This window comes from Pseudopipra pipra, chromosome Z, assembly GCF_036250125.1.
Source record: "Pseudopipra pipra isolate bDixPip1 chromosome Z, bDixPip1.hap1, whole genome shotgun sequence".
Taxonomy (NCBI): domain Eukaryota; kingdom Metazoa; phylum Chordata; class Aves; order Passeriformes; family Pipridae; genus Pseudopipra; species Pseudopipra pipra.
Genome location: NC_087581.1, coordinates 31,200,312 through 31,214,099, shown reverse-complemented (window position 1 = coordinate 31,214,099; position 13,788 = coordinate 31,200,312). Strand labels below are relative to the sequence as shown.

At 35.5% G+C, this 13,788-nt stretch overlaps 1 protein-coding gene across 1 annotated transcript in view; it reads left to right on the top strand.

Annotated features, from left to right (window-relative positions):
* Nucleotides 1–13,788, top strand: part of WDR70 (WD repeat domain 70) — a 133,392-nt gene that overhangs the window by 89,522 nt on the left and 30,082 nt on the right. The window contains exons 11-13 of the mRNA XM_064642608.1: nt 3,255–3,354; nt 9,571–9,655; nt 10,754–10,892. Coding sequence (XP_064498678.1) covers nt 3,255–3,354; nt 9,571–9,655; nt 10,754–10,892 — 324 coding nt within the window. The remainder of the gene's footprint in view (nt 1–3,254; nt 3,355–9,570; nt 9,656–10,753; nt 10,893–13,788) is intronic.

Genomic DNA, 13,788 nt, shown 5'->3' with positions numbered 1-13,788 from the left:
TGTGTACATTAGTTCTGTTGTTTCATGTCTTTCCAGCAAAAAGCATTCTGATAACAATTTTTTTTGTAATGATTTGTTAGCAAGATTAGACATCTGTTAAAAATATTAAGAGATCAGAGGCCAAACACATTATTTTCTTTGAAAACTGCAATGAACATTTGCCAGTATATGTAAAAACTTCTTGTTCAACCTTCTATCATTTTTAGAGCAACCTTCAATCATTTTAGAATATTTGATTTAGTATTACAATTCAGGGTTATATTCCTTTGCAGAATAATATATGGAGGGCAAGCTTGCAAGCTCAAAGTTAGGAAAACAATCTTTTTACTGGTGAACTGAGCAAATTTATTTTTAAAGACAAACAGAATTGCTGATGCAATCTTACTATCCCTTTCACGCAAGTCTTGTTTTACATGAAATCCTAAAGCATCAAAGCTGGATAGAGTTGGGCTAAATTAATTCTGTTGGTTTTGTTTTTGTGATTAAGGGGGTACATAAGGTCAATCTTTGATATCTGTATGTTGCTGTTTTCCGTTTTCTATAGGACAGTTGAAAAAGGGTAAGAACCTGTTGAAGTACAGGTACTTCATTGAGACTGCTCCACAGTGGGTGACAGAGTCATAAAGTCATTTAGGTTAGAAAAGACCCTTAAGTTCTTCAAGTCCCACCATTAACCTTAACTCTGCTGAGTCCACCACTGTGTCCCTAAGGGCCACATCTACATGTCTTTTAAATACCTTTAGGGGTGGTGACTCAGCCACTTCCCTGGGCATCCTCTTCCAATGCTTGATCACCCTTTCAGTGAAGAATTTTTTCCTAATTTTCAATCTAAACCTTCCCTGACACAACTTTGGGCCAATTTAAGGTGAGTTGCTTAATTCCTGAAAGAGACAGTTTAGGTTTTATTAATGGATTCATAAATTCATGCTAAATAAAATCATTATCTTTGACCCTAGGAAAATAACAAAATTTCTGAACTGGTATGTAATTTGCTTATCCATAGATGTTTGGGTTTTTACTTAATTAAACATAAAAGAAAAGGCGTTAGTTGGACCCCAGATCTTTTCTGTATTTTAATTTGTATCCAACACAAAACAAAAGAAAGTATTTCAGATTGATTAAGGATGAAGTTAAAGGAAAATATCCTACAGCCTCACATTAAGTTGGACAGCAGAGTGAAAAACATCATATTTTAATGTAAGTATGTCAATGTGACATTGCCTGTAAGGGATGAGAATGTTGTGGAGCCCAAATGAAGTTCTTCCAGTTCATTTGAACTAGCTTAATATCATAATGTAATATTTCTGGCATTTTTTAAAGTGTGATTATTAACCATTTATGATGTTTTTGTAAGTGTCCATGGTATTTCTTAGACAGAAAATATATAATTTTAATTGCTTGTTAATGTTTAACAAATACTATTTGGAGAAAATCTATTTTCTGATAGCCAATTCACACTTTATCCTTTGTGTGTTACAACATATTGGAAAATTTTATGTAATTGGATGCATAAAGTATAGTTTTTATTATTTATGAACACTCCCACCAAAGTCATACAGTTGTAAACGGCAGTCTGTTCATAGACTTACTCCAGGGTATGCAAAATTGGTTAGAAGTGACAGTAATTTGAAAACAATTACTAAGACTAAACGTAAGCCATTATATTCTATCTCCAAAATACTGTAAGAAGCATGTACTTGGTATTTGAAGTCCTCGCTTGTTTGATGAAGAGTCATTTGTGGAGGGAATGCCTCATGTGACTCCTCTCAATATTTGACTAAATCTGCACATCAAAATAAGATTGCAGTAGTTATTAATGTCATCACATGAATATTCTTTAGCTTTAGAACCAAATTTAGAACAAATATTCTAAACAATAAACAACATTAGCTGCTTTACTAGTTTGGTTCTTTTACTTGCAAAATAGCCCATAAAAAAGAGCCCTAGTAAGGTACGTGTCAAAAATTAGAAGATTCAGTAACTGAGTATTCCTGTGCAAGCGGAATTCAGCCTGTGTGACTGCATTTTGTGATCACATCCTCCCTTCATATTCTGTAGAACTGTGTCTCTTTTAATGCATAGTTTGGATAGAAATCACTGAGCAGCTGCTCAGTGTTTTGTCCTCTTACTGTTTAGGGTGGCGTTATAGGGCTGACTTTCTGCATGCTGTTCAAAACCCCCTCTGAAAATATACTATTTTTCTGTTTTGCTCATCACTGCAATAAATAAAGGACTTCAAGGTCACTAATTTGTCACCTTCTCCTCTGTATGTATTGAACCTTATCTTGCAGACAGGAAGATGAGATACAGTTGTACTGGCAACCTCTATGTCTTGAATGCTTAATTGTACAGCTATATGAATTAGTTTTTGGTTATGAAAAGAGGGTAAGTGAGGAGCATAGTTACCTAGGTGTAAGGAATCAACCTGTCACAAATTCCTTTATCTCTCTTTCTTTCTTTTCACTTTTCTTCCATTTTCCCTTCTTCTGTATGAAAGATTTCTTGGTATCTTAGCTGAGACCTTTGTTTTTGGTTGGGAAGTAGGCAAGCTTGATTTTACAAGAGTGTTAAGATTTAATTTGAGGTTCCTCCCTTTTTAATAGAATTTTTAGGTATTTTACCAAATAATGACTTAATGAATAAGAATAAAATGTTAACCTGAAAGCAATTTCAACCTTTCTCTAGAATTATCAGCAAAATAGAAATAATTGAAATATACATCATTCCCAAACTAGAATTTTATTGCAGCTAAATGGAACACAAATTTAAAAATATCTGAACTTTGTTCTATTATGTAAGCCATTAAGTTTGTCGGGGATTAAATTTGGGAAAAGTAAGTTCCTCCAGTCCTTCTTTAAAGTCCTTTGGAAAGTATGTATATTGTATTTTGGTAGTTTTTGTAACTACAGGCCTGCTTAGGGGAGTGTTGAGAACTGTCTTCAAATGTATTTTTATCTTAACCAGGCATAACTACTTTTTATTCAGTGCTGGTGGGAGCACTAAGTGTGTACTGTATAATTAAACCTATGAAAAAGTTAAATTTTGCATTCAAGGCCTTATGATGAGAGCCTATTCTGAAACATGCGTGATGTTTTTAAAAGGCTGTTGAAATTTAGCTTCTAAAAATGCAGGGGTTTCTGTTTAAATTTAGGAATAGCATCAGAGTACACAAAATGCTATAAAATATTTGTCCCACTTTGAAACATTTTGTTTGTAATGTCTATTTTGTAATGTTTTGTTTGTTTGACAAACAGGTACATACGAAGTTCCACTGCAGGCAAGCCCATGCTTCAGGCACTGACACTTCATGCTTGACGTTTTCCTATGATGGGACTGTCCTTGCCAGCCGAGGAGGTAGGTGATTGAAAGAACCCTATGATATGTTGAATGTAAGACAGTTTTAACTTCGGTAAGTTGAAATTGTTCATTAAACAAACCATATAAATTGAATCATTGTTAAATGTAATTGCTTATGATGGAGATGAGGTAGTGAAATGAGACACTAGTGATTCAAACCTGAAGTATTTCACAATTTACTGCTTTTATTTGATATACCATACAACACTGTGTTCCTGAATGTGCATTTTACAGCATTTAAGAAATATTTTAAGAGAACTATGCTGATTATATTACGCAGTTCCTGATCTGTCTTCTTGTCTAGCATTAATAATACACCAAAAGGAAATTAATAGCTGAATTATAAATAAAACAAGTCCAGTTTTATTGCTTAGCTGTTTCTGGGAAGATTACTGCCTCTCAATAACTGTCTCTCTGTTCTGGATTTATTAATTCCTCATACAGTGTCATTTTCTGTCCTAATTGGAATTTTTATCTAATCTATATTAGAAACATCAAAAGTTTATGACTGGAATTGACTGGCCAAGATGTACTTGAATGGCAGAAAAATCTGAAATATCCACAGGACTGGGAAAAAGGTCTTGTGTTCTAAACTTCAGATGAATTTTTTATAAATGGGTCTTGGATAACAGAACAAGTCTTGAGAAGGCAAAGATGTATTTGAGGAGTCATTCACTTCATTATTGGGATAGGACGTTGTCTGTTGAAGACAACAATGTTTCGTGCAGAGATTTGTCTACCCAGTATTTTGCAGGCAGGTGCAAGCATACCATCCAAGCTGTCTGGATGGAAACCAGCTGTAACCAGAAGCTCTGTGTATGCATTAGCATTGCCCCAAGGCCAAATAAACAGGCCTAGGGAGAGGCAGTATGCATTAATGTCAGCTGACAATATGCCTAACATATGCATAGGACATCTGGTCAGTATGGGACATAGAATGAGATTACGTATACAAAGTACCAGGATAGAGGTATTCATAGATGGCAAAACCTGTGAAGCAGGAGATGTGATTCCTAGCCAAGGGCTGTATCTTGCAATTGCTTTGTGTCCTCCCTGTCCCCCTGTCCCTGATGGGTAGAGTGGCACAAGTGCATATGGGTACAGTGAAATGCAACTGCTATTGATGCTGCCTCACTGACTCTTTATCTTGCCGCATTTCAAAGATTCCAAACATTATGTTTCCCAGAAAACATCTTTCAGAGTAAGCGGATGGTAGTCTTGTCCTTGATGGCCCTAGGCTTACCGACACTAATGGCACTTGGATTGTTTCCTAATTGTGGTTCAGGCTCCTGAATCCAGAGCTCTACTGCCACTCTGCCCATCATGAATGGGTTCTAAGTGGTTGAGGTAAAAGCTCTCAACTTTGCTTGTCCTTACTGAACCAGACTCTTACTGTGTGTGAACCTTCTCCTGCTGGGAAAGCAGGTGAACTGTGTGTCTTTCTGTTCTGCACTAAGTAAAATGCTGCTTCTGTCTGCTAGTGGTGTTGTCCTCAAAAAATTCACATAGAGTATGAGATTTAAGGATAAACCTCAGTGTGCTTTTAAATATAAGAGCAAACAAGGTTAATACTTATGTGAGAAGTATTCACTAGTGGTTGAAACATCCATTTATGTAAATTCTCTTCTGTTTCACATTTATAATGTCGATCACATAAAATGACCTTTGCTTATTTTTATTGCATGTGGCACTTTTGGTTGCCTGCTCTTCCTCATCTGTCTCCAGTTTTTGTGTCATGTTAAACAGACTTTCATTTACTTATGTTTTATCTATCACACTCTGCTCTAAGCTGTATAAAATGCTGATTGATTGTTTGCAGAATGTAGGACTGCAGAGAAATTTGGCCACTCAGTGTGGATAAAAGTGCTACCTTTGTCTAACATATTCAAAAAAAAAAGAAAAAGCTCTGTGTGCACTGTGCTAGGGAATAAGGAGGATTCATACCTTATTTTGACTTGTTTGGTTAGGGCTCTAATATGAGTATTGCTTTGGATCTGTACCAACGAAAGCAGATGTGGATTTAGCATTCATAGATTAACACACCTGCCAAGTGCTGAGGATCAAAGAGAGGAATAGTTGTTTGGGGCATGGGAACTTTCATTGAAAGCCTGATGGGCTTTCCTGCATCTGATGTAGATTCTGTGTTGGATATGAGAGAGCTGAGGCATGGCTCAGCTGCAGGCACAAGGGAAAAGGAAAATCTAAGGAGCTGCTTATGAAAGTTTCCAGTCTTATTCTTGTTGGGTATTAGGTAGTAACTTGACAGAAACTTAAGAAAGTGATATTTTTGCATGCTTGAAACCATGAACAATCATGTTTGGAGAACATTTTCTTTGTTTAGCAGGGAAAAAGATAAGCAGTAGGACTGGACTTGGGGACCTATTGTAAAAATATTGAATATAAAAAAACTTTTCTTGACTGCTGATATGTCTGGGAGTTAGTTTTTGCCATAATATGAAACAATGACTTCCTTAATTCCGTGAATCTCATGACAGCTTTTAGTTTGTGGTTCATCTGTTCTCTGTGTTACAGACACTGTGTGGACTCACTGTCATCTTAACCAGTAAATTTATATAGGGAAAATAAATTCAATGCTGCTAGACCCAAGCAAAATTATTCACATCAAAGCCATCCGATAGCTTATGTAGATATATGCTTGCATCTGAGCTCAAGAAAAATGTTTTGGTGTTTCCTTTGGATATTTGTGTTTGGTTTTGGGTTTGTTTCTGGTTTGGATTTTTTTTTTTTTAAATATTTAGTTGTATTTCTCTTTTCACAGCGTATTTGAGGAAAAATAAGATATTTCATTTTGCAATTGGATTAAAAAGAAACACCTTGAATACAGTTTCCTCAAGGATTACGGAGCAGCATGTACAGTGACTTTCTATTTTGTGTAGAGGAATAATATATTGCTCTTTATAGTAAATGCAGACATTAGCATTTTAAAAATCAAATGGGTTTATGTCAAGTAATCTGAGCACTGTTCATTTCAACAATGCCAAAAATGCATTAATTAGCTTTAATATTTCAATATTAACTATTTACAACACTTGGAGCTGAAATGGCTTTCTCAAAGTCTTCCAGTATCCTTCTCTTCCATATGTTTAGAGAAGATAGTGTACTTTAATTAATCTGACCAGGCTGGTATGGATGGAGGTGATGGTGAGAGCTGTTGCAGATATACGTGCAGGTGCCTTGATTTGTGACTTCCGCCCCGAGACCTTTGGCTGTGGTCCCAATGTTTGATGCCTCCAAAGGTCATTCTTTAGTTGTTGCAGCTCCTCCTGTAGAACCAGTGCAGAATGCAGAAGCACATACCTTGTTCTGTAAGGTATTTGTAAGGTACCTCTCTCCACATAAGCCTTCACAGAAAGGCTCATAGTTTATAAACATATTCTGGTGCCCTCTCACACATACCCCTTCTTGTTATGCTGTGTATTTCCTATTCTTTTTTAAACTCCCATTTCCTATGTTTCTTTGCTTTCCTCAGTGATCTCTGTGAACACCTGCTATCCTTGATTTGCTTTCAACGCAGGGCTCCCCCTTTTAGTGTTGCTGACTGTTAGCTTTTGAGTTTCTGGCAGCGCTTTTTTTTCTTTTGTGCCCATTCACATTCATGTGCTTGTCTTCCTAATCATCATTTTCTGAAAAGAGAACTAAAAATCAGATAAAATCTTTCTAGTATCAGTGCGTTGGTCTTATTTTGACTAAAAGGCATTTGCTAAATGCCTATCTTGGCTCACCAAAGACTGTTTTTCTAGGACCTAATTGTTACCTCTTGATAAATCCAATGCTCAATACCATTGGCGTAATGGTGTCTGACCTGATTGTGTCAGACTTGAGCCTGTTTATTGGTATCCTTTTTATTAAAATGGCAAAAAATAGAGTTTGAAATGCTACTAAAAAGACTATAAAAGCTTTAAGTAATCCTGCCAGGCTTCAGACAAGTCTGCCATCAAGAAAAAAATACTGAATGATCTCAGTAGACTATTTTGAATGCTTCATACTGAACTGCACAACTTCTGTTTATATGTTTTTGTTTAAGGATAACTAGGTTTTTTTCATTTATAAAGTAATTAAAAACAGAACAGTAGTGCTACAGCTCTAGTAAAGAAGCCTCTTAGGCATCGATAGTAGAATGCTACTGGAAAAAATCCTTAGTATTGAGGAAAGTTAATACTCCGTTATCTTCGTGACAGTGATTTCAACTCTAAACGCAAATTAGATTCAGTAATCAATCACATTTGCACACAGAAAATTTTCATTAGGAAAAGCAAATTAGGAACAGTGAATTTGGGCAAATTCTAAATGATGATAAGAGTTTCACAGCATTAGCCAAGTACTTCTACTAGCATTTCTCCCTTTCCAAATACTTAATTATCTATTTCTGCACAAAGACAGTGTTGACTTGAAAACAACCACAGCTTTGAGTCCTGCTAGAGTCTTCTAATGTTTTTAACCAGCCCATTAGTTCTTCTAGTTAGCAGAAGAGCTATAGCTACTACGTCTGACTGCATCTCTCCTGCTAAAGCCTGGGAGGACTACAGCTTGAAGATCATGTCAAGGCTCATTCCACTGGAAACAGAACAGCCTTGGCTGCTAGCTGTAGATCTGTCCCTATCTAGGAGATTTGCAAAATGGCCAAATGGTGTCCTTTGCATATGTTTATAAAGTGCTGCTGCTTTAGATGTAACATCTCAGTAATAAGTGTTTTTTTCTTGGGGGGGAGGGAGAAGGGAGGGCTTATTTTACAAGACCAAAAGCTTTGAAATGCTTGGGATGGAGTCTACTGAGAAACAATAAGAAAACAGATATTCCCAAAATAGAGACTCAACATTTTTCTCTGTTGTCATTTTTTAGCTTCTACTCTGCTCTAGACATCATTTATTTAAGTTGTCCACTTTTTAAAAATATTTTGCAGTAAGGAGTTATCCTAGTCTTTAATATAAACATACATGATGTATGAGGCCACACATTACTGCTTTCCCTGTAAAGGGCACTGCTGGCCTTGATTTCTTTTGTTACAGCATGTTACTTTTTTAAAAAGCATTTTATTTCCAAGGCCTCCTTTGAGCTCCTGAGCTTAAAGTCTATGAGTCCATAAAATACTTGTAGACAACCAAATTACTTCCCTGCAAGATTCGTGCTTTGGAAGGAAGCAGGTCTTGCCTCCTTTTCCTCCTTGGTTAGAAAGATTTTGTAACTTTTGGTCTAGAGTCAATCTCTGGGTATTTTTAAAGACAATTGTTGTTTTAATGTCCTTCTTTTCACCCTTGAAAGTGCTGAGGCACTAATGTCAAATGCTAGGAGATGTCTAGGTGCTTCAAAGCTCAAAGTCTGTAGCTTGTCGCACACTGGAAAGATGTATCTGAGAAGAATAATCAGCAGAGATGTAGATCCCTCTGAGAATAACTAACTAATCTCTTTTCTTCCCCCTGTTCTCTCTTTGTTAACATGTCATAACTTTCTGAAAAGGGATAAACAGCCTAACTTTTACTGGCCTACAAGCACAGCATGTTTATCAAACACAGATGAGAATTGCTATAAATGTCTTGCTGTAACCTCCATCTTAGCTTTTATGGCTAAAGGTTGTGTGGTGAAAAGGTTTCATTAAAGCAAGTGTGGTTTCACTTGCTTCCCTTCACCGCGAGGATTTCTGACTGATGCCAGGGCCTCTTCACCATCCTGAGATAGGAGTTTGTTGCTGTTTGCCTGCTAAAGAAGGAGGAAGACTTCATGAGCTCTCCATCCTTCCTGATCGCTTTTTCAGGACAGGTAGAAGCCAAACACATAAAACTTGTTTAGTTTTTGATCTATACCATTCATGGCAACATTTTAATTTCTTTTGCTATATTGAAAGTTAAATTTGTTCCTAGTAGTAAAGCACCAGTGCTCACAAACACAGGATAAACTAGTGATTGGGGAACTTGATTCCACTGTGGACAGTGATTCTTAGTAGGAGGGATTACTGTGATGGAGTTAAGCCTATGAGAAGAAGTTTCTGATGTACTAGAGTGTAGCACTTTGAACTTCTTATCCTTGTACTGTAATAGTCATTTAGGGACAAAAATCTTCCAAACCATTCCCGTTTAGAATGCTTCTATTCTATCATTCTGTTCTCCTTCTGTCTGAATTAGAGGATGAAATTTTCTGACATGCCTAATTCTTGGCTTTAATTCTTTATTGCTAACCTTTGTCTCTTTTGTTTCATAGGAGATGATACCTTGAAGATATGGGATATTAGACAATTTAAAAAGCCTCTTAATTCAGCGGATGGACTGCCCAGCTTCTTTCCCATGTAAGTACTCTAATTTATTCCAACTAGTAGAAATAGCAATATTTTTGCTGAATGGGGTTCTACTGGAGTTCTCAGTTGCCGGTAGGTGCAGAACTGTGCAGAAAGGACTGCACAGGGAGGACTGTGGAGTGTCAGTTCTTGGCTATTTTAGAGATTCACATTGCTTTAGAAGCTCTTACCATTTTTATGGTATTGCATAGCTAACTTTGCTTGTTTTATACCATTTTTCAGTCTAATATGTCTTATGTCTTATTAGATTAGCGACTTTTTAGGAGGAGGCCCATTCGTTGCCTTATGTTTGTGTAATGAGATATAGGTGTACACCTCATTCTTATTTAGTCTATGATTAATAAAAAAGAGCTGGATGAAAAAGTAGACATAACATGAAGGTACCTGGTATGAATTCAGGTTATGGTGTCAGAAGTGCTGATGGCTGTGTTCTTTGGTACTAAAATACTTTATTTAACTGCATAGTGCTAAGTATTGCTTTTAATATTTTTATTGGTATGGCTTGCATTTCTATAGCTGTAACACAGCCAAATCCAACCCTCAGGACAGTTTATAATTTTAAAATAAGATCTTAAAAAGGCAAGCAACGGGCAGCTCAGTCTTGACTGCAATTTGTAACAGAGTGGAAAAGTAAATGACAAACATTTTTGGCCAATGTATAAACATACCACCTTGCATCACTGAAGAATGTATCATCAGCAAAAACAGATTTCATGACTGATACGTTTTTTTATTTAATGATGATAACCAGATTTGAAAGTACTTTTTTTTTTGTTTGTTTATCATATTGAAAAGTTTGCAAGACTTTTGAGTGGAGGAGAATTTTGTTGGGAGGTGGATTTTTATTGAATCTGCCAGTTTTGACCATCTTGTGCACAGCTGTAATAGCAATTGTAATAGATAACTGTAACTGATAACTATAACAATAGATATCTGATAACTATAGTAATAGATGACAGCTGACAAAAGATTACTTTAAAGTCTTGTCTTGAAAGGATTAACAAATAGAAAGGATTGCTCTTAAGGAATGCAATTTATATATAAGTTCTCTATATGTTAATTATATGTTTGTGATGTTTTCTTCAACAGGACAGATTGTTGTTTCAGCCCAGATGATAAAATACTTGTCACAGGCACCTCTATTAAGAAAGGTGGTGGCAGTGGGAAGCTCTTTTTCTTTTATCGTGAAACATTCCAGAAGTTGTATGAGATAGAAGTTACAGATGCAGTATGTATTTTAGTTTTCTTTTGTCATCTATTCAAAATATGAAATGAAATCATATTCATATGCTTTTTTTCCTCTCATACAGGTAATTATCTACTAACACTCTTGTCATTTTCCTATTCCATGAGTAAGAGATAGGGCTAGACTAAACTAAATAGGTGCTATTCTTGTTTCAATTAAAAAAAAAAAGAAATCCTAGGACAAGGTGTTTTAGCAATAGGACTTCCCTGCTTTGGTATTACCATTGTGTTTCTCAAGGATTTCTGTGAACCCTTCTAAATCTGTAAAGTGAGGCATGAATCCTAAAATACTTAGATGTTTTTGTTGTTTACTCCACCAGTTATCATGATGAAATGCCTTAATGTGACAAAACTCCTACTTGTCCCTGAAACTAAATTTGTGGTTACTATAGAATGTATTTCAATGAACTCTAGCTTGTGTAATTGCAACAATTTAATGATGAAAGGAAGGTATCATTGGGAATCTCTCCATAAAAAATACCATTCTCACCAGTAATATAAAACCCTAAAGTTGTGAGTCTGTAATACAGAGGGGTCTGTGTATGGCTTGAACTATCTATTCCCTTAAACAGAAGGGAAAAGCTTAATAACCATAGTTGAAAAGAGGTCCTTTCACTTGTATGATGTACACAAGAAAGCTTATAGATTATAAGGAACAGGAGTGGCAGAAATTAAAACAGAATTGCCGCTGATAAGTACGGCAACATATGCTTGCATGCCATTAGTTGTTGCAGTCTGTGAGATTAGCAACTTTGTCACTTTGTTTCAAGATATTGTTTTCTCTTGCACTTTTTTTAACCCTGGGCAGTAGTCTTTCCTAGCACAGGAGGCCGACCCTCCTTATGGTGGGGATCATTTATACAAAATCTACATTTGTATTTCCTTTTCTTTTCAAATCCTGTTTTCTCCTTTAGTTCATCCTAAAGCAAAATCTGGTTATGGATGGATTTGTTATACCTATAATTTCCATGGCAGTAGTCTTGCAAATTAAAAATGCAGAATTCTTATCAAAGCAGAAAACATGGGTTTTTTTTTGTGGAGGGGGAAAAAAAGTCTCTGTTTTTATTTTAAACATTAATCTAAACACAGGGGGTTTTATACACCATTGGAAGTTTTATTTAGTACTAAAGAATTTCTCCAAAAGTAGCATAAATTGGGTTTTGAATTTTTCTCCTATGGAACATACTGAACCTCAATTTAACACATGAGAATTTCTAGGGGATTTTTATTTTCTGATACAAGTTTTATAAGCAAGTGTTTATAACCTTCTTCTGAGAGAAAATGAGTGCCTCAGTATCTCCTCTGAAACTTCATGACTGAGAAAAGGATGAAGTGCAAGAAGTCAGCTTTTGTAGGAGATCTTCTGTCCTTGGGCACAGGCAACAAAATAATTTAATAATTCTATTCACAATGAATTTGAACTCCTAAGAGCTGAGTGTCTGGAGGTGTTCATGATGGCATCTCCTTTTAGTGATGGTCAAGTCAGCAACAGTGTATGGAAACTTCACTTGAGCATTAAGACTGCAAGAATGAGGAGCTTTTCAGTGATAGATCCTGAATCTCCAAAAGAACTTAGTGAGAATAGTGAGAAATACTGGTCACCAACCTGCATGTTTTAATTTGCTAACTTTGTCTTCTAATTCTCAAAATTAGAGGGTCTGTTTACCTGCTGAGATAGGTAGTGCTACAGGAGAGTCAAGTAAAGATTCTTTTTCTATCAGTTTTTCTAAGAATTGAGACATAAATTTTTATTCTTTGCTTCAAAATGCAGGAGAGACATGGAATTGAGACCCAACAGTAGGAAACTGTCAATAAACAATTTCACTGGGACCACTCACATAGTAAAATTTTAAGTATGTGTACAAATCTCAGCAGGTTCATAATTTTATGCTATAAATTTATATGGGTGCTGATATTTATATGGTACTTTTTAAGACTGTAGTAAATTACTTCAGTCTACAGAGGTTTAGTGCTGCTGGTTTTCTTCATTTGTGGTTATAAAATTTAAGACTGTCATTCTTCTGCTTTGCATATAATGGAAATGAAAATAGTCAAAATAATAATGGTGAAGAATTGAGACATAAATACTGCTCTTATCACATAATTTTCAGTGAGTCAGCACTAATAATATCTGTACAATCAGTCTGTCTAGCTTACAGATTAAATAGTACACATCTAAGAAAAACAAAATTAAGCATATCAACCTGAATCTAAAAGAAGAAAAATTAGTATAAGCGGTGTTACAAAATAGAAGCAGTATATTTTTTCAAGATCTTTCTACTGTTTGTATCTTTTGGCTTTTTCATTAGTGTTCATTTCTTGTTCTTCTCAAATTGCTGAGTTTGATGAAATATAAACGCAAAAAGGCATGCTAAAAGCAAATGAATTTTCAAGAAGCTGGCTTTTATGTTTTGTAAGCAGTAAACGCTGTTCGTTGGAAAGATCATTGGACTGTAAATTGGTAGATTAATATCTTTTGTGTAGTTTAGCAAAGCATTTTTTCAGCAGTGCAGTAATTACTTGCTTTCTATGGACTATTTGCCTAGTTTTCATTTTTTCTTTATACTCTCAAAAATGCAGATAGCATTGAGCATTAGTGTAATTAAAGATGAATGGATAATGTTATCTCAGACTTCAGTTTGTTTTCTGCAACTAAGTTACATGCTTCTTTACATTTTACATGTTATCTAGTGCTGAAATATATAGTTTTAATCTTTCTATTTTGGGCTTTTTTAGGTGTTGCAGAAATGAAGTTATGCTATGCTGATACATGTAGTAAAAAGCACAAATATACCAGAATCTCTCTCTCCAAAGAGCTTAATCTGCTCTCATTCCTCATGAAAATAATTTCAATGATTTCAGTTGGATTTAGTCCGAAT